We start from the raw sequence: 22,818 nt of genomic DNA, 5'->3' as shown, positions 1-22,818 counted from the left end.
AGATGAAGGCCAGCGGGGGACGCCGAAGCGTATGATGGCGAGAGGCTGGTAGATGTAGGCCAGCTGCTGGTGACTGGGGCAATAAAAGGTGAGGTTCTGGTAGATGAAGGCCAGCAGGGGCATGAGGGTCATTTATGGGGAGGGATGCGGGTAGATGAAGGCCAGCTGGGGTGATGCTATGAAATGATATTTAGCAGGCGGAAAGGGCCAGCTGTGCACTACTAGTATGATGAGAAAATGAAAAGAGGCGACTTCTTGCTACTGGAGACGAGATGCTAGAGTTAAGGTTAGCCTCACATGGTGACAGAGGATGTGGGTGAGATGAGGTCAATCTGGATGAAACTTGAAGATAAGTAAGTAAAGTTTATTTATAAAGCACTTTTCCCAGACATAATCACGGCGCTGTACAATGGAATTACACAAAAATACACAAAACCAACAGAAGAAACAACAAAATCGAGAGATAAAAGTCTGGGAAAATAAAAATGTTTGTAGTTGCTTTTAAAAGCCTCCACAGTCAGCAACTGAGCTGTAAAGGTAAACTGATCCACAACCTGAAGGCCATCGACTGAAAGGCCCTGTCCCCTTTAGTTTTAACCGTGTTCATGGAACAACCAAAAGATTCTGACTTGGGGAGCGGAGACCACGGGCAGCAGAATATTTAGTTAAAAGCTGACAAAGATAAGCAGGAGCCTGACCATGTAATGCTCTGTATGTCAGGACAAGAATTTATAAGGGGTAAAGGACAAAAAGGGGATGGCTCATATAACATTTTCTGGAAAAGAGCGTGGGCTTTGGATGAGATTGACCGACCACCACCAGTAATTGCGCAGTGCTACTGACACTGAAGGAAGCACAGAGAAGAGTTATGAATAATTATATGGAGAGGATGCTGAGGATGAAATGACGAAGCCATTGGCGTGATGCTGAAGGGATACCCTGAAGACTGAAATCTAAAGGCTGGATGATGACATATATAGATTCTAGCTTCGAGTTTGCAAGGATGTGGGGGCTTGAAATGATAGACGGGCAAAAAGAATAAAAATTTGAACTCGAATGAGAATGAAAGACTAAGAAAATATACGGAATAAATTCCAATGCGGGACATGAGATTGAGAATTGAAGTGGGTGACTTTGTCCAATAGCGGGACTGGACTGGATGGAGGCTGAGAGGGATAGATTATCAGCAAGGATGTTAGAATGACCAGGGCTGAAAATGAGCAGAGATGCCAACATGATTGGTGCCGGTTGATGTCATGAGACAGATGGGTGGAGGTTCGGCTCTATAGTTGGGACACGACTGCTTATGAGGAAAGCGTCGACATGGGATCGCTGGCAGAAATGACCCTTCAGGGAACAGGTTATGGCAATGGAACGGATTAGTAAAACGCTAGGGACTTGAGCTGCTGAAATGAAGGTTGAAGCTGGAGGAGATACAAAGAGATTTTTTTTTTTAAGACTTGAACTTGTTGAAACGAGCCATGCAAGTGAACTTCATTGGACCTGGCAATGAAATTGGAGGTTCGGTTCCTCCGGATGGGCCGTGTGCTTCTGAACACTGCAAATGCTGATTGCAGCGTTGCTGTTGGGCCCACGAGAATGACTGCTAATGGCAATCGGCCCTGAGGTGAGAATGGAACGAACGCATTCGAGCGTGGAACCTGGGTGAGCTAGAGAGTAGGCTGCATCAACCTGGATGTGACAGGATGGCTTGGGAAATAATAGCATGCAGATTTCGGATAATCTTAGATGAGAGATGCGACTTAGACGACCACGGCTACAGAAGAGTTTAATGCGGGAGGTGTGGAGGGGGGGCATCAACTTATATTGGGGGGGCAAAATGAATCTATGAAGCTGAACATAAACATAAATATTTAGACAGGCTAATTGTTAACGAGCTTAGGTCCTGAATTGATATTTGCTAGTCAACACTAGCCAACGTGCCTGCTTCCAACATTACTCCACTCAGACGGTTAGTTTGGGGAAAAACTGTGCAAAGTTCTTTGCACAGTTTGCCGTGATTCCTGCAGCAGCTGCACAGTGGCGCAGTTGGTAGAGCTGTTGCCTTGCAGCAAGAAGGTTCTGGGTTCGATTCCCGGCCCCGGTCTTTCTGCATGGAGTTTGCATGTTCTCCCTGTGCGTGCGTGGGTTTTCTCCGGGTACTCCGGTTTCCTCCCACAGTCCAAAAACATGACTGTCAGGTTAATTGGCCTCTCCAAATTGCCCCTAGGTATGAGTGTGTGTGTGCATGGTTGTGTGTCCTGTGTGTCTCTGTGTTGCCCTGCGACAGACTGGCGACCTGTCCAGGGTGTACCCCGCCTCTCGCCCGAAACGTTGGCTGGAGATGGGCACCAGCACCCCTCCCGACCCCACTGAGGGAAAAAGGGTGCAAGAAAATGGATGGATGGATTCCTGCAGCTCCTGCGAGCTCAGTACAGCAGCAGCAGGACTCTGGTGCTGCTACACAGGGAAAGTCCAGCACTAGTGACTCAGGGTTCGAGGCGATTGTAGGCGGCTCGGAAGACAACTAATAAGACAGTTTAACCGTGAAAATTGACAGAGGACACAATATGGGAAGTGGGGAAGCGACAAGAAACAGCGATCAGCCACGACGCGTTATGTATCGGGGAAAAATTCCTAAGTCGAAGCCAGAACTTATATTGAGGCAAACCACCTACTATTTAAGGTTGCTTTTGGCAAGTAGTGAATAGGACACGGAACAAAATTTGATGTAAGCGATAATTGGGTAATGGCCAAACAAGCAAGAATTTGGCTTGTTCAACGATTAGAGAAAGCACTTTTACTGACCCTACCGAGATGAGCCATGGAGGAAATATTGACCAGCTACACGATCCGTCAGCAGCCAGTTTACTGCACATGTCGCCTTGTAACGAGGCGAGAGTCACAATTAGGCTAATATAATTTAAGACTCGCAGATTGTACGGATAACCTCTCTTCAGCCGGCGCACGGCTTTTTTTTTTTTTTTTGCTGGCATGCGTTTAATTCGAATGGGTCATTAATGCACATCTCATTCACTAGCGTCGATTGGTAGTGAAGTTAACGAATATGGAAGCAGAGAGATAAATGCGGTAATCATGACGATCCGGCTGCTCTGCTCTCTGTAACTCAGAGCGCAAACAACTGCTGTTTATGAATAGTCCCTCAGCGCAGATAGACGTGAATAAGCGCGGCTGCTAGACTTGAAAGGGACTGGGAAAAGGAGCAGGAAGTCCAGTGCAGGGCGTAACTGAGCTCAAGAAGTAGCTATGGAGAGCTTGATAATGGTAAATAACGGAGAATTACTACTGTGTGCGAGACGCTGTAAAAGAGCCCGGAGAGCTACCTGCGCTCGCCGTGGGAGGGGCGGGGGGAATGCTACTATTTATTCGTTTATTCGGTTAAAAAGCCCTGGAGCTATAGAAACATAGCCTGAGTGGCGCATGCGAATAGGGCCTGTGAGTTTGGGAAGGGGATTGACTAAAATGCCTGCACTTTATAGCATTGCGAAACATGAATGAGACATGTGAAGGTTACGTCTTACCCCGACAGCCCGAGGCGGGCGTAGCGTGAGAGATCCGAGGAGAGGCGCTGATGAGCGGGCTGACAGAAGTCATGTGGAAGGAGAGAAGCTGTTGATGTGGCTGATTCGGAGCGGGGAACCGGTGGGAAGGCGATGGTGAAATGGAGAGAAGATGGACGATGAGCTGGGAGGGAACGGTGACGTGGTCGGCTCGTGCCAGGGCCTGAGGTGAAGAGAGACGGCCTGGGGATGTTAATGATGGGATTAAGTGTCCGCTTGCCTAGATGGATCCTGGCGAAGGAGCAGGAAACGGTGAATCCCAGTCAGGCGAGAGAGCGGGTCCTTTTGAACTGGAGCCCAAACGATGATTGGCTGGAGCGAGGCTTGGACCGGGCTGATAGGTCCAGGTTGCAGAGAGGGAGGCGCTGATTGATGAGGCAGGTGCGACTAGAGTCTTCCACACTGATCTTTTGTCAAGACTCCATTTGTGAATTGAGGCAGTGGTGGAGAAAGTACTCAAAAAATTTACTTAAGTAAAAGTACAAATACACAGACAAAAATGTACTGAAGTAAAAGTAAAACTATCACATTAACATTTGTACTTAAGTAAAAGTAAAAAGTACTGGCTTTTAAAAATACTTAAGTATTAAAAGTAAAAGTACTTGCTGAATGGATTACCTAATCGCTAATATCATTAAGTTTACCAATCATATTTAATTTTAATACATTAGAAATGTGCCATTTAATGAACAATGCCACAGATAAAGCATGTTTTTATTGTGTTTACTCTGTAACATAGTTTAGACTTAGATATATGATTCTATGCATCATAATTTCAGGGATGGAAACATCTTGTCTCCTGTCCCAACGTAGCATGAACTTCACTTTTTTGCCACTAGTGGCATTTATTTATAAAGAAATCCAACAGAAAGGGGATGGAAAGAAGGTGGGTGGGAGAGGACAGGCAACCAAGGAGCCAGTAGCAGAGTATGTAGTCAAGACCACCTACCCAAGACCAAGTCTAGACCAAGAACAGCACCCCGTGCTACATGACACAAAACAAATTTACTTTTACCTATCAAAATTGCTTCTCAAATTGATCTGAAAGATCCACATTCCCATAAAAAAAACTAAATATTAAATTCTTAGAGCTGAAATAAATTTAATCAGTAAAGATCCGTTCAGAAGAATCGGATCGTTCCTGAATGTCATATCACTTTATTGCACTTTGGTACCAGCGTTGTCCCATATATGCGACACCTCAGTCAACAATAATTCAGCGCATGAGTGACTTTTTTTCATCGCAGATGCAACATGTGTCTCACTACAGCTAGCTTAGCTAGCATCACGTCCACAGATCTTACCTTTCTTTAAGCTTTCCTTCCAAGTGACGCTAAAAATTGGACGAAGTCCCACCGTCTGTGAAAGCGAAGCGCTGCTGATTTTACATGTCGCCATATCTTATGATTTATTATGCAGCGCTATTATATTACTGACGATCAGACACATCGCCTCCCGCTCAGAGGAAACCACTGCGCATGTCTTGGAGCTCCGTGTGCGGGTAAAGGGGGAGGCGAAGAGTAACAACAGACACTAAGTCACGTTATTGCTCGGATTTTACGGCGCCACCTTAAGTCCCTGAACTTCACATTTTAACGGACAAAAAGCTCAACGCGACTTGGATGTAACGAGTAACGCAACACTTGTAGAAACGTAGTGAAGTAGAAAGTACAGATACTGTAAAATGTAGTTGAGTAGAAGTAGAAAGTACTCATTATTAAATATACTTAAATGTGTAAGTCTATGAAAGATAAACTTAATAAGTTGTGTTAACTTTTTATTAATTTTGTTAAACCTCCAAGAGTTGGATAGCACTTAAAAAAACTGAAAGCAGAAAAGGACGTGAGTGGGAACTATTTCCCTGTGTGCTTAATTAACGGCATGTTTTTGTATCCTGTGTGGCACCGTGAGTGAGATGGAAGTGTGTTACATTGATCTGACTGATTGTAAAGATTGAGGAATCACACTAAATGCTTTAGAGCAGAATTCATTGTGATGTTTAATAAAATTTATCAGATCAGAAATTTTGTTCATGGATCTTGAGACAAGGATTTAAATGATCCTAAAGTAAAATAAGTAGTAATTTTAACTTGATATTGTGAGTAAAACTAATAGAGAAATGTGTGCTGTTTAACTAGGTGAGGGAAGTTTTAATTGGTTTAAATTGAAGCATTAAGTTAAAATCACAATTCAAGATTAATGAAGTATCAGAGCTAAAAAATAGACAACTTGTCTCTTGTTTAATCAACTTTATAAACTTTATTTTCTGAGTTAAAACCAATACAAATTTTTTGTTGACTTATATTGTATTTCCAAGTTAAACTACATTCAAATGTTTTAGAGTGTATCAATATTTTGACATTTCTATTATTTTTCTTTGCATTTGCTATGTTGTGACATTATTTTCTGGGATCATGTTCATGATTTCAGTTTGAGTACAGCTTTGATACGCAGTTTTCTAGAGAGAGTTACGGTGGCCACCGTAGAGAGTATGTCTTACATATTCTCACTTTGGAAAGTCCAGATGATGGATGCCACAGCATACCTCCTCAAATTTGGTTGAGCAGATACACTCAACCAAATTTGAGTGTATTATCAGAGGACGGCAAAGTCCTTGGCCTTTGCTGTCCTGTCACTCTTATGGTTCTGGTTGTTTTTCCAATTTTGGAATCCATTGCTCCAAAACCTGTTGATTTTTTTATCCTAAAGTTCTAAATTCTTACTGTAAAACTGTGTGACAGGTGTTTGTCCGTGTGAAAAGTCAGTGTGTATAGTAGAGCAATCAACTTAGTTTTAAAGGACAGTGTTGTTCCTTGTGAAAACAAAAGATTTTCTTCATGGTAATTGTGCCAAATGCAGAAAATTGTGTGCAATGTTTTGAAAAAATTGTATGTTAGAGCTGAAATTTCAGTGTAAAACAGGAATTGTCCTTGTGGTTTAGCAGAATTTGTTCAAGTACGCTACTTGCGTATAAACTGAATTATATGCAAAAACTATTGATGAGACTTCTAAACAGTTTAAATTTATGATGAGACAAAACTACCAGCAGGGGGCAATGTTGGAGAGTTAAAACAAGCTTTTTATAGTCCGAGACTTGCATTTTACTTAAATCAAAAATTTTAGAATTTTCTGCCTTTTTAAGCAGCACTTTTTTCTTCTAGGTTGTGTAGACATTTCGATCTGATTTACCAACATAGATTCCAAACTTCTTTGTAATTTTGCCTTTTTTTTCTGCTAGGTCCCAGCTCCGTTTCAACTCAGGCTGTCTGTCATCGTCACAGTGACAAATTGATGATGGAATCCAAATGGATAAGTGACATAAAGCAAACTGATCCTCATGATTTACTTTCCAGTAAGGTAACAGAAAGGGTAGAAAACACTACAGAAAAACCCAGCAAGGCAGAATACTCCCACAATCCAATGGACTCTCAGAACCAAGATGTTATTAAATCTGACTCTTATCAAACCGATTTAGGTTTAAGCTATAATTCAGCCAGTCCTTCTTGTTTCGACCCTTATGGGTTTAAACTCAGCCCAGAGACCTCTAGCCACTCTTTAGTAGACCCTGATGAAGCTGAGCTGAGCCCAGAACATGCAGAAAATATTCACTTTGATGGTCATCCCTCATCATCTTCACCTTATGAGCATAATTTTGATCCCTATGGGTTTGACATCTCTGCCTGTCAAATTGTGTGTGATTCTGACCCTTATGGCTTTAAACTAAGTCCTGATGAAGAGAACCAGGTGGTTTTAGACCTTTGTGGTAATGATGACCTGGAAGCAACCTATGAAAACAATGAAGAATTGGAGAACTTCAACTATGCCAACCAGGAAGTACTGAATGCTCAGACGTATGAAAACCGAGAGGTCCTTGAAGAGTGCGACTACAATTTTCAAAAAGTCATAAATTATAGAAGTACTGGAAACCAAGAAGTGTTAGAGCCATCTAGTTCATTCAGCAAGGAGCTTGTTAGTTATGAAAAAAGGGAACTCATGGATACCAGTTCTCATGAAAATCAGGAGGTGATGGAGACCTGTCCAAATATCAACAAGGACAATTTACCTGAACCTTGTAATTACGACAATCAAGAGGTGCTGGAAAGAGATAACCGTGGCAATCAGGGACTACAAGAATTTTCATATCCTGAAAACCAGGAGGTTTTGGATTTAGATTGTCATGAAAATCAAGAGCTTCTGACTTCTTATGACCCAGAAAATCAGGCAGTACTTGTCTCAGATTACCATCATAACAAGGAACCCCAGAATCTCACCATGACTGAAAATCAGGAATTGCTAGATTTACATAGCCATGACAACCAAGAGACACCCGACATGTACAGTCATGAAAAAGTAGCCAACGTAAAAGGAAATCAAGGCATTGTAGAAACAGAACTCAATCTCAGTTTCTCTAATAACAGCTCGGACAGTGATCTAGAATCAAACAACATTCAAAGATTGGAACTTGGCCGCACAGATGTCTCTTCTACCAACACCGCCAATATTGCTACAACTGAAACACTTAACAAGACCATCAGCAGAATGTCAACCAAACATGACTCAAGTATTTCTGATTCCCCAAACAGTCAGATTTTTTTTGGAGCTGATCTGGGATCAGTATTTGGTGCTGGAGGATACATTGGTTGTCCTGATGTAGCGGATGATTTAGAACCACTGAAAAGAAGCCAAGACAAACCACCACCAAAATCAGGTCCAGATCCAGTACGATCTCAAAGACCTGTAAGGCCTCCAAGACCATCTCTCAAGGTAAGTTTGAAATCTTGAAGATATTTAAGGCAACCAACTTTTTTTTACAGAAACTGTTCCCTGAGATAGATAATATTCAGTTGTTATCTTGAAATCGGGAGCTCATGCTATTGAGAAATGACTGCGTGCTGGAGGAGTGGTCTGGTGAAGATTGATCATGTCTGGATCTGATTTTACACTGTCACTAACATTTGGCCATTACATATGTAATGCACCAGCTCCATCTTGAAGGAAGCTACACTATGAAGCTTTCTGTAGATTGCCTGTGCAGTAAATAAGCATTCACCACTGCAAAGAGAGAAGTGCAGAGCGTAATAACATCTTTGCCAGCAATAAAATGCCCTAAGCATGTTATTGTTTAAGACTCTTGCTCCGATTTTAATTGCTCAATATTTGGAAGTGTGGCCAACAGGGACTGAATAACTTAGTTCATTTCCTCCGCTGCCATTTCCAAACTACAACCACAGCCAGATTACAAGTCTAAAAACTCAACGTCGTCGTTCACAACTCCTCCTTCACATTTCAATATGGCTGCTCTCACATTAACAATAGTAAGTTGTGGTGGAAACATGCTTATTTTGCAAGACACATAAGTAAGAGTGTGTCCAAAATCAATGTTGCATGTAAAATCTGCAATTCTATGATGAGCAAATGAAAACAGATGTTTCTTTATGGAAAGTAAAGTGCAAAATGATGTTCAAAAAAGATATTGCGAACAATACCTTCTTGGGCATCACCATGTTGAAATGCTGACTTCTCCAATTATATTGACTGGATGGCTGTTACCCATGTACGTATGACAGCTCTGACCTTTGAGAAAACTGCAACACAGCATTAGCAATGAAAGAGTCATTCTCTCTAAGGACATTGAACTCCTAGTTGTTAGCATAGGTGCCATATTATCTACCACAGTAGTTGTACATGATATCACACGTATGGTGTATGTACTTCCCAAACCCCTGCTATACAATGCTGCAATAGTCTGCAATGTCCTCCATGCTTATCTGTTCTCCACACATCCCACATTCATTCAAATTTTTTATCCTTGCTCAGCAATCATGAAAAAGTAATATTTAGAAATTAATTTATGTTTTATGATTTAGGGTTAATTTTAGCTAAATGACCATGCAGGTGTTTTCAGCCTAACCTTGGTGTGGGGAAGTTGGGTTAAACTGAGTTTGAAAAATGCTTATTCTAATGACAACCATTTTTTGTTTGTTTGTTTGTTCTGTTTTTTTCAGAACAAGAAGACCTCATCCCAGAGTATTGACTTGAAGTGATCTCTGCTATGTCTGCACTGTCTTCTGACAAAGGCAATAACATTCTGTTTTCCTGTAAAAGAAAACAGAATGGAGATTAAATTAAAAATGGATTATCAAACAGAAAATATTAATGGAAAAAATGTAGCATTATATAGAAAGGAAAAATACATTATTATGGAGTTACATGTGTCTATGCCTGTAAATTACTTGTGATCCAGAAATCAGAGTTATTCAGGTGGAAAAGACGTGAAAGTACTGGACCAGTTGTCTGTGAATACATTATTTGTGGAAAATGAATACCATTCCAGAGAGACACCAGAGATGTGTATGTATATAGATGAATTAATTAACTCTGACATTGTGACTTGGAGAATAATTGTCAATAAGTAGTTTAGGCTAAAACAGCCATAGAATGTGGCCAGAGTATGGAGGGGCCTCCACTGATCAGTAACTCCATATTATGTAGATTTAAATGTGATCCTCATCCTGATTCACCCTCAGTCATTGCTTTGCATGAAAATGTATTCTATTATATCCTGAACATCACAGCTGTTAAAGCACAGCTCAATATCCCTAAACATGTTGCTCCAGAATTTAAGTGTTTTTTTATAGAAACATTTTTCTGCCATAATGCAAGAGCAGACATTTTCTGTCTGAAAGCAGGATTTCATGTTTTTTGTTCTCAAAATTTTAATACTTTTGCTTACATTTTTATTTTGATAGCAGGACTTAATGTCATTCTTCTCAAAACTTGTAGTGATTGTACTCAAAATGTCTCCTCCACACTTGGTCTCTGCTCAGACTCTGCTCGCTTACAAAATCTGTAACTGCCTTTTGGCACAGTTGCCTGGCAACCTCTCAGCCAATAGAACGAAAGTGTTGTACTGGGTGTGTTTGTTTCCTTCTAGTGGGTGTGCCTCATAGAGCGGGTTGGCCCGTTGCTGCGATACGTCACAGCGTCCGCCATATTGAATGTGGCCTGTCTTCCAGTAAGCTATTAAAAGTAAATGGGGAACTTCACAAAGTGCCATTCTACAAAGTATATTAAGTTAATACCTGTCATTGGCACATTCTCTCACACACACTAATTTATTTGGTAATCAAAGAAAGCAGTAAAGACAGCGTTTCTAACTTTTGATGTGGTTATTTAATTGTTTTGGGGGATTAGTTAATAAAGAGCACAATGCCTTCATTTAATAAATAGTTTTTATATTGACATTGATGAACAGACACACTTTTACACTGTTTTATTCGAGAATATATTTTAGAGGTGTGCCGATCGATCAGCCACCGATCATAATCGGCCGATTTTCGTGAAAAAGTATGATTGCCAATCACAATCATACTCTTGTTGTAGTGATTGTACTCACAGTCTCTTGTTGCCGATCACCAAAACCGATCACATTAATCTCACTTTGCGGCCTGCTTGTCCTCTTTCCTTCACACTGCGCTTACATTGGCAATGTAAATCCTAAGCAATGTGGTTTGGAACTTGAACGCTCAGAGGGAACCGGGGAATTTACCTCGGGGGTGAAGCACGTCAAAATGCATCAACACGACGAATCTAATGTGACATTTAAAAAACAAGCACTTGACGGAGTTCGGCTACATCGAGACTCAATGCAGGAAAAAAGGACTTCCGGAGTCTTCCGGACCAACACTCATCCGGATTAAAATCACGGTCAGAAAGCTAAACAAATAACCTGAAAAATAATTTAAGTCTTCAAGCTGGCGGTGCAAGATGCTGGTTATGTTTTCTTTGTTGAACCGCCGCTACGCGCTGCTGGTGGTTATATTTGACAGACGTAGCGCCGTTTCTGCGTCACCTGCAGTGAACAGCGAACCTCTGCTTAAAGCTGCAGCATGCAACTTAAAAAAAAACGATTTTAGATATGTATTAAAACTTTTGCTGTCCTAACATAGGACAGATAATCTGTGAAAAAAGAATCGATCTCCTCTGCCTCCTCCTGTGTTCTGCAGAATGACTCCGCTCAGTCAGAACCAGCCATGCTTTCAGGCTGATGGTTTATTTTGATGCAACCTGTGTTTGAATTTGAATGAATGTTTCCTTTTTTACTTGACATTATTTGACATAGGCAGATGTATTTGACACATGTATAATTTATGGTACTGAGAGTCTTACTGTTAAATATTATTTTACTGATTGGAGGTTTTTCAGTTGTCCTTTTGACTGAATAGCTGCTATATTTTGCCTGCAAGTATTTTGCATGTTTCATGCCTAAATTAGGTAAATTTATTGGCAGATAATTTTTTTTTATTTTGTCAGATCATATAGTAGCATAAAGGAAAAACTTAACAGTCAATCCAGCTGATTGGCAGAGATCTGCCTCATTATTGATCGGAATCGGCAGCAGAAGACCTGATCGGAGCATCCCTAATATGATTACATAATTTAATGTACATTTTACATTTCAAGATATGAAGAAAAACATGTCATTTCCTTCTATTTTTTATTTTTTTGTAAAGACAATAAACTTTGATGAATCCAGTTTGTATTGTMAAACATTAGCTACATATTTTTCTTACTTTTTTTCCCAGAAAAAAAAATACAGTATGATATGTCAACTCTGCTATGGACAGCATAGACAGAGTGAAAAGAAATCTAGCAGAGTAATTTTTTTATTTATTTTATTACATAAGCTGTCTTAATACACTAATACTTCAGATTGAGATATTTCTATTAAAAAATATGTAAAGTGAAAGAATAAAAGAACAAAATACAAATGTATTTATTCATATAATACTGGGAAAACTGCCCACAGGCAGGGCTTCAGTCTGCAGGTCACACTGGGAGAACTCAATGACTTCTGAGATGACCTGGTTCACAGGCTAAAGCCAAGAATAAGAGAAATTATCCTAAAGTGTAATAGAAAATACATACGATATATGTTTCGTATATGTTTCCTTCACATTCATAAAAAGACATTTTCAGCATGTTGGGCTCTGACTCGTAGCATCTTTATAGCTAAATACCGACATGGWGAAGCTGAGCTGGAAACAGACTGAAGACCAGCAGCTCCAGCTCTGATCCTGACTGACCTTTACTCACTAAATCCTCTGGTTTTTAATTAACTTCTCCTCTAACAGCGGTTTCTCATCAGCTCTCTCTTATTACAAAACAGTATGAAAATATTAGCAACGCTAAGAAAATAACAATCATTACTTCAGGCCAATTTAGCTAAATAGGAAATATTTCTTGGTTGTTTAGAAGCAAGTTTCTGGCTAAAAATTCAAGTAATTCTGCTCGTAAAAAATATGTTTTTATTTTATTTCATTCTTATGTGTGAAAGGTAATGCCAATGAATCCAGTTTGTATTGTAAAACAGTTGAAACAAGTCCACACAGCACATGACTTACAATCAATAGTAGCCACACAGGCTAGAAGGAAACAAACGCAACCAGTACAACACTTTCATTCTATTGGCTGAGAGGTTGCCAGGCCACTTTGCCAAAAGGCAGTTACAGGTTTCATAAGTGAGCAGAGAGCCAGAGTAGAGACTAAGTGTGGAGGAGAAGTTTTGAGTACAAGCGTTACAAGTTTTGAGAAGAATGACATGAAGTCCTGCTATCAAAATATACATGTAAGCAAAATCTTACCACTGGAAGGCACTTACCAATCATTTAAATTTGATTCTGAGATCATCACTTAATCCTTAAATGTGACAAAAGTAATGCACTTCTTTCTGATTTTGCTGAACACTGTGAATTCCAGGTCTTAAATTTTATTCACTATTCTAAATTATTCAAAAGGATCATTACATCAATGATCCTTAACAAACATAACTTGAACAAAATTTCCTTAATTTCTTCACATGTAGAACTGTATAAACAGCTTCAACATGCTGCTGGTACATACAGCGCGCACCTATGTGACCTCTCATAAACTGTTCAGATTCAAATAAAGGATGGGAGAGGCTTAACCCATTTATTTGGACTGAGAACAAATACTGGAGGTTTGACTGTGCAGTGTCATAAAAATCTGTTTTTGTAACAGGACAAAAAATACTGACATGTCTGGCATGATATCTGAGTTGGATTAAACTGAAACACATTGTTATTTTGGCTCCTTAATATACTCCTTACATTATTATAGGGCTGGGCGATACGGCTTAAAAATAAATCAATTTTTTTAAATACAATTTCTGATTTTAATACATTTTTTCTGTCTTTCTTTTCTTTAAAAATAAATTGCAAACGACAGCACATATTTTTGAAAACTTGCTTTCATTTCAGTCATCCTTTCTGGGAGTTGACCTACAAAGTCCAAATAAATACAAATTGTGAAACAGTGAAAGCAGTTGGTGGGGGAAAAAAAATCCCAAATTATATATGGAAGCGCCCAACGATTTTAAAGATTGGCTAAATCCACAGCTCAGACCTGTCAAATGGTGTAAATAGCAAATAATATTTTACTTCTTCCACACAGTAATAAAATACAGATAGGATTTTATTTGCTCAACCAAATGGAATCTCACACAAAACAACATTAAGAGCTTGTTGCCATTATATACCCATCCAGCTTGAGCAAAATCTATCAGCAACCTACATACATGTTGACCAGAATTCTCCTTTCAACAGAATAATGTGCTATACACATCAGAAGTTTTTAAGTACAGTGAAATAAACACCACCGAATATTTGGAGCCAATTTTTCTCCAGACTCTCCAGATTTCATCCAATTAATCATCAGTCAATCTTGGCCAAATAAAGCCCACCTTTCAGCCACAAACTCATGGGTTTCAAAAAAGCTGCTGAGATCTTTAGTTCTGTTGTGTAGTTCATACCTTGGTGGTTCAGGCCTATTTCCTTGGTAACATAGTCACTGCTGCTGTAGGTGTGCTGGCACATTTCTCGTGAATATCTTGTTCCATCTCACCCCAAAGATGATCTGTAGGACTGATATCTGGTGACTGTGGAGGCCGTTGGGGCGTGGTGAACCGTTTCAATTTTGGCAGTGGTAAAATACTATTTGCTGGATGAATCCATGCTTTCAACTTGTTTTCACCAGATTTTGGCCCTGACATCAGAATGCCACACCTTAAATCAAGACTTATAGTTCTGACAATAACAGACACTTTCTCCTGTATGAATTGTAGGTGCAGTTTCTTGTTCTTTGCTGGAAAATAGCTTTTTCTTTTCTGCTTTTCTGCTGCTGTCTCTCATTCACCTCTAGGTCCTCCATCTTTGCATTAAATCATAATATTTTTGCATACTTTGGAACAATAATGTGTTCTATTTCTACCATTCTGAACCAGTCTGTCCTTCTCTGACTTGTGAAATGAGCAAGGCATGTCAGTCAACACAACTGTTGCTCACTGGATATTTGGTCTTTTTCAGAGAGTTCTCTGGAAATGTGAGAGTTCTTACAGTACATCCACAGTTTCTGAAACACTTTAGTCTACCACATGCTTGAACAGTTGACGTGCAGTTATGTGGTTGCGGACTTTTCACACACAACTTTAATGCACCTGAGTGCATTAATCACCTGAGTGACACCCCTTTCCCTTCAGGATCTATTACTCCCCTAAAAACGGGGTTACTACTGCCTCCCTGAGTCCTAATTTTGGCTTTATGAAATGTTCACAGTGAGAGCCCCACAACTTTCTGCAACCAACCTTCTCCATGGGCAACGATGCCATTTCCCCCCCAAGAATCTCATTATTATAGTAGTTATTTAGTGAAGAACCATACAAAGGTACAGAATTCCTTTCTGTGTCACATAAACTTTCCTCAAAAGTATTCATATCTCCTACGGATACAAAAACCTGAAAGTGGAAGTGAAATATTTGAAGAGAAATACCAACACTCCTCAAACTGTTGATGTGCGGCCATATGGTTGTGGGGTGTTAGTTTTTGCACACCCTTAGAGATCCAGAAAATACAGCAAGCTGAGCTCCTATGGCAGTCCTCCTGCTGCAGTATGTGTTGTGATGGAATGGCACATGCATGGTTTACAACTGTAAAGTAGATCCAGAGATCACAACAGAGGAACAATTATTACAAGTTCACAAGTTCGGAGCAGGAAATAATGACTAACAAGCTGAAAATTTTCATTTTACTTTTTCAGATCAGAACGGAGGGGAGTTCAATGTTTCAGTCGAATAGATGTGGAAAATGAACAATGAGGAGGAAATTGAGTAGTTGAAATGAAAGGATAACATTGGTATCTTATTACTTTTCCCTCTTAAACAACCATCACACTAATCACACAATAATTTCACATGCACAGAGGGGTGAAAAGTTCACCAGGGATATTGTGACAAGAAGAGGTGGGTGGCATGAGGCTGAGAACAAAATGATGTGATTTTCATTGGCAACTGTGGTGATGTGAGCTGATGCTGGGTCGGTTTGAGCTTCAGCAACTTGTTTCATTGAGTTGCCAGTATGTGATGGGCTGATTGGATATTCCTTCCAACAAGCTATTGAACAAATGTACATAATAAAGTGGTTGTGTGGCTGATTGGTATATTTTACCCATAGCTCCATAACAATGGGCATCAACTATCTCCTTTAAAAGAATAGAGTGAAAGTGCTGCGATTTGCTTTAGTCCTTAAAATCCGCCTCACATTTCTTGTGTGGAACTCTGTCTGACATGTAGGTAATTCTGAGTAGGGTCTTATTTAATCATTCATTCACTTATTTATTTACTGAGAAATGGCAAACATTTCCAACATATCAGTTATAAAGGCAGATTTTAGCGATAGGGAAAATCCTGGCTGGCATAAAATGGTAGAAACAGAAGTGATTAAAATATGTTTGTTCAAATGGAAATCTGTGTGGGTTGGTGTGTAAAATAACCTCGTTATTCCTCATTATTCCTTGGTATATGTTTTACAGAAGCCTGTTTTATATGACAACTATGTATCACCTGTGATATTATGTCTTCACACTGCTCTCAGGAGGAACTTGAGCAAAAATACTGTCAGACACTACATGTCAAGATGTGCAGTTTGTAGTAGTGAGGATGGACACGGCAGGACCCAGGAATGGTGGAAAATGATGGTTTTCAATGACGAATCAATACACAAAAATCCAGGCAGCACAGGGGAGCAGCGGTAATAGCTTTCTGGTAGCAACTGGAACAAACATTTGACAACTGATGTAAGACTTCTGACATTAGAGGATAGACACAAACCTGACAGGGAACAAGAGACACAGGTGGGTATGAATACACTGGGAAGGTAATCAGGGGAAACAAGGGACAGCTGGGAACAATCCAGAGGCAGACTGGACAACAGGGAACTAAATAAACAGAAAACCAAATCCTCACACTTCAGACCATTCGTTGGCCTATCTCATGGCTACATGAAAACACTGTGAAATGATTGGTAGCAAATATTAAATCTGTTTTTACAGGACAAAGTGCAGCTTCACACACAACAACCAAACCTTGAAAGAGTTCAACTGTAAACAGTGAGATATTCTCTGCTGGATGCTAAGTGATCTAACCTTTAGTTTGGCTGTTAGTCATCACGTGTGTGGAAAACAAAAAAGTGTCATTCTGAAACATTATTGCTTCTTGTTCAGTGTGTGAAAATCTTCCATTGTACTCAGCAGATGAACATAGTTGAACAAGCCAAACAGGTGACTCCTCTTTTATTGTGCTTGACATATTTTTAAGCCAAACATATTTACTCTGTTACGTACAGTATATATGCATTATGTACATGATGTTGGCCAAACCAATACCAGTTTAGAACATCTATGTGTTGCAGAGTAAACATACAATATCTCATTCAAGCACACTGAAGCTACTACATGAATCTCAAACTATATTATTTCACAGAATTGGTCATACTATAAAATACAGCTTTAACTTCAGTTTTTAAGCAAATTTTACATATATAAGCAATATATATATAAGCATGTTTGTTTGTTGGTGTGAAAAACGTAAGAGCTTCTTAGAAAGAACAGAAGAATGCTGATGCACTGCCTGATGTAGCCACTGGGGTCCAGAATAGGAACTAAATTAAAGCTTCTACCAATGATACTCACAATTACATCAACTCTACTGTAGGAGCTGCAATGAGATGGAAGCTTCTTTATCAGGCTATGAAAGATTTTATACTTTATCTTCCTTTAATGAACTATTTCTTGTTAATGTGTTCATGAATTTGCAGATCATGTTTTGCATAACTCAGTTTTATTGTGAAAGTAACTGATGCAGTTGGAATCCTGACAATATATCTGGATTAAACTGCTCCAGGTTACATCATCTGACAGGGAGTTCCAATAAATAAACAGAACAAATAGTTTTGTTATGAAATTCAAATCTTCTATCTATGCATGGTTTTTGTTACATTTTAGGAAATGTCTTAAACCATCTTTTTTTATTATGTATGCTATAGATTGCAAATGCAATTTTAACCAGAAAATGTTACCCATGCAGATGAGTTGTTGACACTTTATCTGTGCCTCCTCATTTAGTGCTGTCTCTGTTTATTTATTGATCTTTTTGTTTGTTAAAAGCCATGTTGTCACGTGACAGTCAGCAAAATTGTGTTTGAACCTGTTGGAGGAACAGTTTCCTGCTATAATAATGTGTTTATTGTCTGTCAGATAGAAAAAACTGTTCCTGTGTAAATGGTACATTTTGTGAAGTATTCCAGGAATAAAACTGTCAGTCCAACAGCTGGTCTGATTATTTCTTTAGAGAGCCTGTTGAATTGTACACGAGTCATCATCTTAATATAAGGAGCATCAAGTGACAGACGAGGTCATGGAGAAACATTAAACCTTAAAGATATTTTGCATATTTGAAAGTGAAATAGAATGCATGGTCTGTCTTTATAAGACCTTGGAGTCGTAACACACAATGACTGATAAATCAATCTGATTCAAGGTTGACTAGTTGTCCACTTACTTTGTCAAGATTATGAATTCCAGGTCCTGCCCTGGTTACAGCTGCACTGGTTACCATAACAACCATTTATCTGCCCAGTTTTTCCATTACTAGCATGTCCAGTATTATCAGTGAAACCATCAGTTTGACAGCCATATTTGATCCTCATTTTATTTATGGTGTTAACACTGAATTCATCACTATTAATGCATGAATTCAATTTGGTTAATATTTTCGAACCAATTCATGTCAAATATTTTCTTAAAGAACTTGATCCATCTTCCTTGTTGTTTATAACAGCTGAAGTCTTGTGATATTCAAGTCAAGTTTATTTGTATAGCACATTTTAGCAATAAGAATTTCAATGTGATTTACACAATAAAAACATAACACAATGAACAAACACAAAATATTACTATTATTATTTGCATTCAGATCCTCTGTTGTAAGAGGAGGGGGCCTGGGGTTTTTGAGGATGGAGGCTGGGTGGATGCGCTCATGCTGCCCCCACAAGATGCCACCCTGGGCGGTTGTTGCTCATGTTGCCCAGATCAGAAACCACCGCTATTGTTAAAAAAGTCTTGCCATAGGTTATTACTTAGTATTTCGTTTTTTAAATGTATTCTTTGTGCATTTGTATTTCATTCTGCTAGATCAGTATGTTCTCCAGCTGATTTGTTGTTTGAGTCTCTGTTCATCTCAGGTTGATTATGCATCTTTCCTCAGTCTGCCTGTTTGCTTTCTCTCCCAGCTAGTAATAAACCAGCTGCCTCGTCAGCATTCATAAAGATTGTCAGTGACTCTATATGAAATAGTGTCATTTCAGTCTGTCCAATGCAAAGTAAGGATGAAATTGTTTTTAGTTGTTTTTATTGGAACATAATGTATAAAAAACATAACAGAATTTATAAACTATTGAAGTAAAAAATATCAGGGCATTCCACATAAATAAGATCAACTTTTTTCTGTATAATGTTGGTACACTAAAAAAAAACTACTTTCAAGGACTTTTATCTGATTTATCATTGTTGCTTTACAAAAAACCGACCTAAATGCTATTCAGCCCCGGGGTTGGAGACCCACTGCTGATGACACCAGACAGAACAGACCAGGAGAGAAACACTGCAGACCCTGATATGGTAACATTTTGCTATGATTAAGTTTCCTATTGTGCTTTTTGGTAGTACCAACTATATTGGTTTGATTATTTGCTTATTTAATGTATAATGATATCAGCCAAAATAATATAAATTATCATTAAAAGAACAAATCATACATTGCATTAACAGTAAATACATAAATATTTCCTACTTTAAAAGGTTTGGTAAGGCTTTCTGTATGTTTTATTTTGAAATGTTGATATTTTATGAATTCATTGTACAGTTGTCATTTAAAGTATTATTAATGTTGGACACAGACCTGCAGCCCAGGGGTGGATCTATACGGAGGCCAACGGCGTACCAAAGAAGTTCTACTAGATAAATGTCTTATGTTAATACTCAGTGGTGGATTTTTTTTTAACCTTCACAATTTTACTTTAACAATGAATTAAAAATTATAGTGCTGCACTTTTATCTGCTGTATAAGACCAGACTTTCCATCTGATAGATCAGGATCGGCAACTTGGATCTCTGGAGACACAAGTGGCTCTTTGGCTCACTTATTAGATCAAGTGATGAAATATTGCTCTGTTTTTGTTTGTTTGTTTGTTTGTTTCATTCTTTTTTAAGTGTTTCCATGAAAAAACACTGACTATCCTGGCCCTTGTGGTGAATTTGGTCTAGAACCAGCCTCCATACCCAACTCCTTATTTATATAAATATTTTCGTAATACTCTGTAAAATATCAGAATGTTCACATAACTTTTATACTTTTAGTTATCTGAGGACACATTTTGAATATTAAATCAGGTGCTATGATCAGTTACTCAGTACTTGAGTACTTTACCAAATACTTTTTAAGTAAGTGGTAGTATACTACTCTGATTGGAGCACAGTTTTGGTGTACTCTAACCAACCTCTATGCATGAATGATTGCTCTATGGATCACTTTTTAAAGACAAAAAATGCCATAAAATATCTATCACTGCAGCAGACATCCCACCCCCTGAGAGCAGAGCGATGCGCCGTGGAGCGCCCCTTATTTTCATTTCTGAAAGGTGGGAACCCTAACTATACAGCACTGCTGAAGTACGTAACATTACCTTGACTGTAATACTGGCAACTTTCTGTTAATGGAAATGCAATGTTCTGACTGCGAATTGAATGTTCAGTCATTTGTTTTAACTTTATTATTGATAAACAATAAAGCAGGAGGATCAATCTGGAGTTTGTGACTGAAAACCTTATTTTCTTCATCATTCATCCTCCTATCAGAAAGCATGAAATGTGTTCAGATAAATGTAAAAAAAAGGACAGACAGAAAATACTGTGCGCCTTAGATAGGAACTGATGACTGGGCTGTTGGGATGTTTTTCTGCCTTTTGTGATTTCTTCTGCAGCAGAGGACAGTTGCTGTGATGAAGACAATGATGACTGTGACTAGCATGAAGATGATGCCAACCCAAGCTCCAAGGCTTAAATCTACAGGAACAGAAAGAGTCTCAGTTAGAAAATACTTCCTGCAGGAAACCTGTTTGTGGGGAAACTCCAGGTTTTCTGATCCGCAGAGCGGCTGGATTCCAGGCTGTGTGAAGAAACCTGCTCACTTTGAGAACACTCGTGTTTCTCTGGTCCCTTCCTGACACGAGTTATTCATTTATAAAATAGTATTGATACTGAAGCAGTCATGTTATAGGAGAATTTTCTCACCTAAATCAAATGTTCTACAACTCACTGGTACATATTTTGCAACATGGCCTAATACACTGGAGCCCAGCTTCAGATATACTTGTTACAGAAGGACATTTTTAGAGCAGATTAATGACTGTTCTACCTGCAGACGCCCAAGATGGAAAGGCTCAGGAATATGAGGAGTATAAATTATTAATGAAACATTTCAAGACATCAAAGTAAGGTACTAAGTTCCATGTTTCACATTCATTTGTTTTCTTTCTTTAGATGCAGCAGTTAGTATTTAAACACATTAGACACCCAGGCTGACTTCACTCCATCTTCAACAAGATGGTAAAACCTCCCTGGCAGCATAATGTGGGTGAATTTTCACAGCTCAAATATCTTACTTATCTTAACAGAGGTTACAAAAATCTATAATAAATGTTTACAAACATATTTTACCCACATATACCAACACATAAATGACTGATATTTGAGAGTTGGTAACTAATTACAATAGCTCTACTGCTTCACTATTCTATGGATAAAACACTTAACGCTTCTGTTTTATGTCTACATGTGCAAGTACCTTGTGTGAAGTGTGTGTCTCCTCGTCTACACTGCGGTGTGCTCCAGGCTCCTTGTTGGGTGGCTTTAGGTCTGGAGGGAATGAAAGCTGCCACCATGAAGCAGTAGCTCTGTCCAGCATCCAGTCCTGAAACTTCTGCTGAGCTGGAGTCAGCAATCTTTTTTTTCTGTAAGGTAGAAATCAGACTTTTGACTCTCACTGTTGAAAACTCCTCCCAGGTGCTCCACTAAAAATCCACTTCAAACTAAACCTAGTGTATTATTTGTGGAGCAAAAGCTAGATATTTTAAAACATATTAGATCATCAGCTCGTGAACCGTCAGATAAGGCTTCTGCATGTTGGTGTTCCCGCTAAATCCTGAATATACCCAATTTGGTTGTCTTGGCCTTTTTATCGCAGCCTGTGGGGTTTTTCTCTGACTGGGAACGAGAATACAACCTGCTGAATGTGACAGGTAGCCAATCAGAAAGCGCGATGACGTAAGAACAGAAAGGAATCCCAAACAGCTGACATATCGCGAAACTGAGAGTCTGGTGGATATCGGAGATGATATGTGGAAATATTTATTATTATATGTAAAGGTCATTATTATATATGTTTATTATGTTTATTCAGTTAAAGATGTTAACTATGAAAAAACATATTCACCTCCAAATCGTAGTGCAGCAAATAGAACGGCTGCTCCCCTTTTATCCACCACCTTTTCTTTTTGTTACATCTTTTATCTCTTAAAATGACTCCACAAACTATCACTATTGTTTCTACATAGTCATCTGTGTTTGGTCATAATAAATTCCCGCTATGTCGGGGGTTTTACTGGATTATCCTCTGGAATCAGGATGTTTGTGAGTGGAATCGGTTCGTGTGGTGTGTTGCTCCTGCCGTGTGGCTGAACACGAACTGATCGAACCTGTTGTACTTTTATCAGTTCTGTGGTCACAGATTTAGAGAATCGACTGACAATTCTTAAATCTTTCCGTCTAA

General features: G+C 39.0%; 2 protein-coding genes across 4 annotated transcripts in view; one reads left to right on the top strand and one right to left on the bottom strand.

Annotated features, from left to right (window-relative positions):
* Positions 1 to 10,275, top strand: part of LOC103479233 (uncharacterized) — a 32,249-nt gene extending 21,974 nt beyond the window's left edge. For all 3 annotated transcript variants that reach the window (XM_008433547.2, XM_008433546.2, XM_017310184.1), the window contains exons 9-10: positions 6,820 to 8,345; positions 9,587 to 10,275. In XM_008433547.2, the coding sequence (XP_008431769.1) occupies positions 6,820 to 8,345; positions 9,587 to 9,625 (1,565 nt within the window). In that variant the 3' untranslated portion in view covers positions 9,626 to 10,275. The remainder of the gene's footprint in view (positions 1 to 6,819; positions 8,346 to 9,586) is intronic.
* Positions 10,276 to 20,731: 10,456 nt separating this feature from the next.
* Positions 20,732 to 22,818, bottom strand: part of LOC103479234 (tissue factor-like) — an 18,279-nt gene continuing 16,192 nt past the window's right edge. Inside the window, exons 6-7 of the mRNA XM_008433548.2 lie at positions 21,835 to 22,000; positions 20,732 to 21,053 (exon numbers count right to left, since the gene is read on the bottom strand). Coding sequence (XP_008431770.1) covers positions 20,908 to 21,053; positions 21,835 to 22,000 — 312 coding nt within the window. The 3' untranslated portion in view covers positions 20,732 to 20,907. The remainder of the gene's footprint in view (positions 21,054 to 21,834; positions 22,001 to 22,818) is intronic.

This window comes from Poecilia reticulata, linkage group LG17, assembly GCF_000633615.1.
Source record: "Poecilia reticulata strain Guanapo linkage group LG17, Guppy_female_1.0+MT, whole genome shotgun sequence".
Classification (NCBI taxonomy): Eukaryota; Metazoa; Chordata; class Actinopteri; order Cyprinodontiformes; family Poeciliidae; genus Poecilia; species Poecilia reticulata.
The sequence above is the reverse complement of the archived record's forward strand: the minus strand, read 5'-3'. Positions and strand labels throughout refer to the sequence as shown.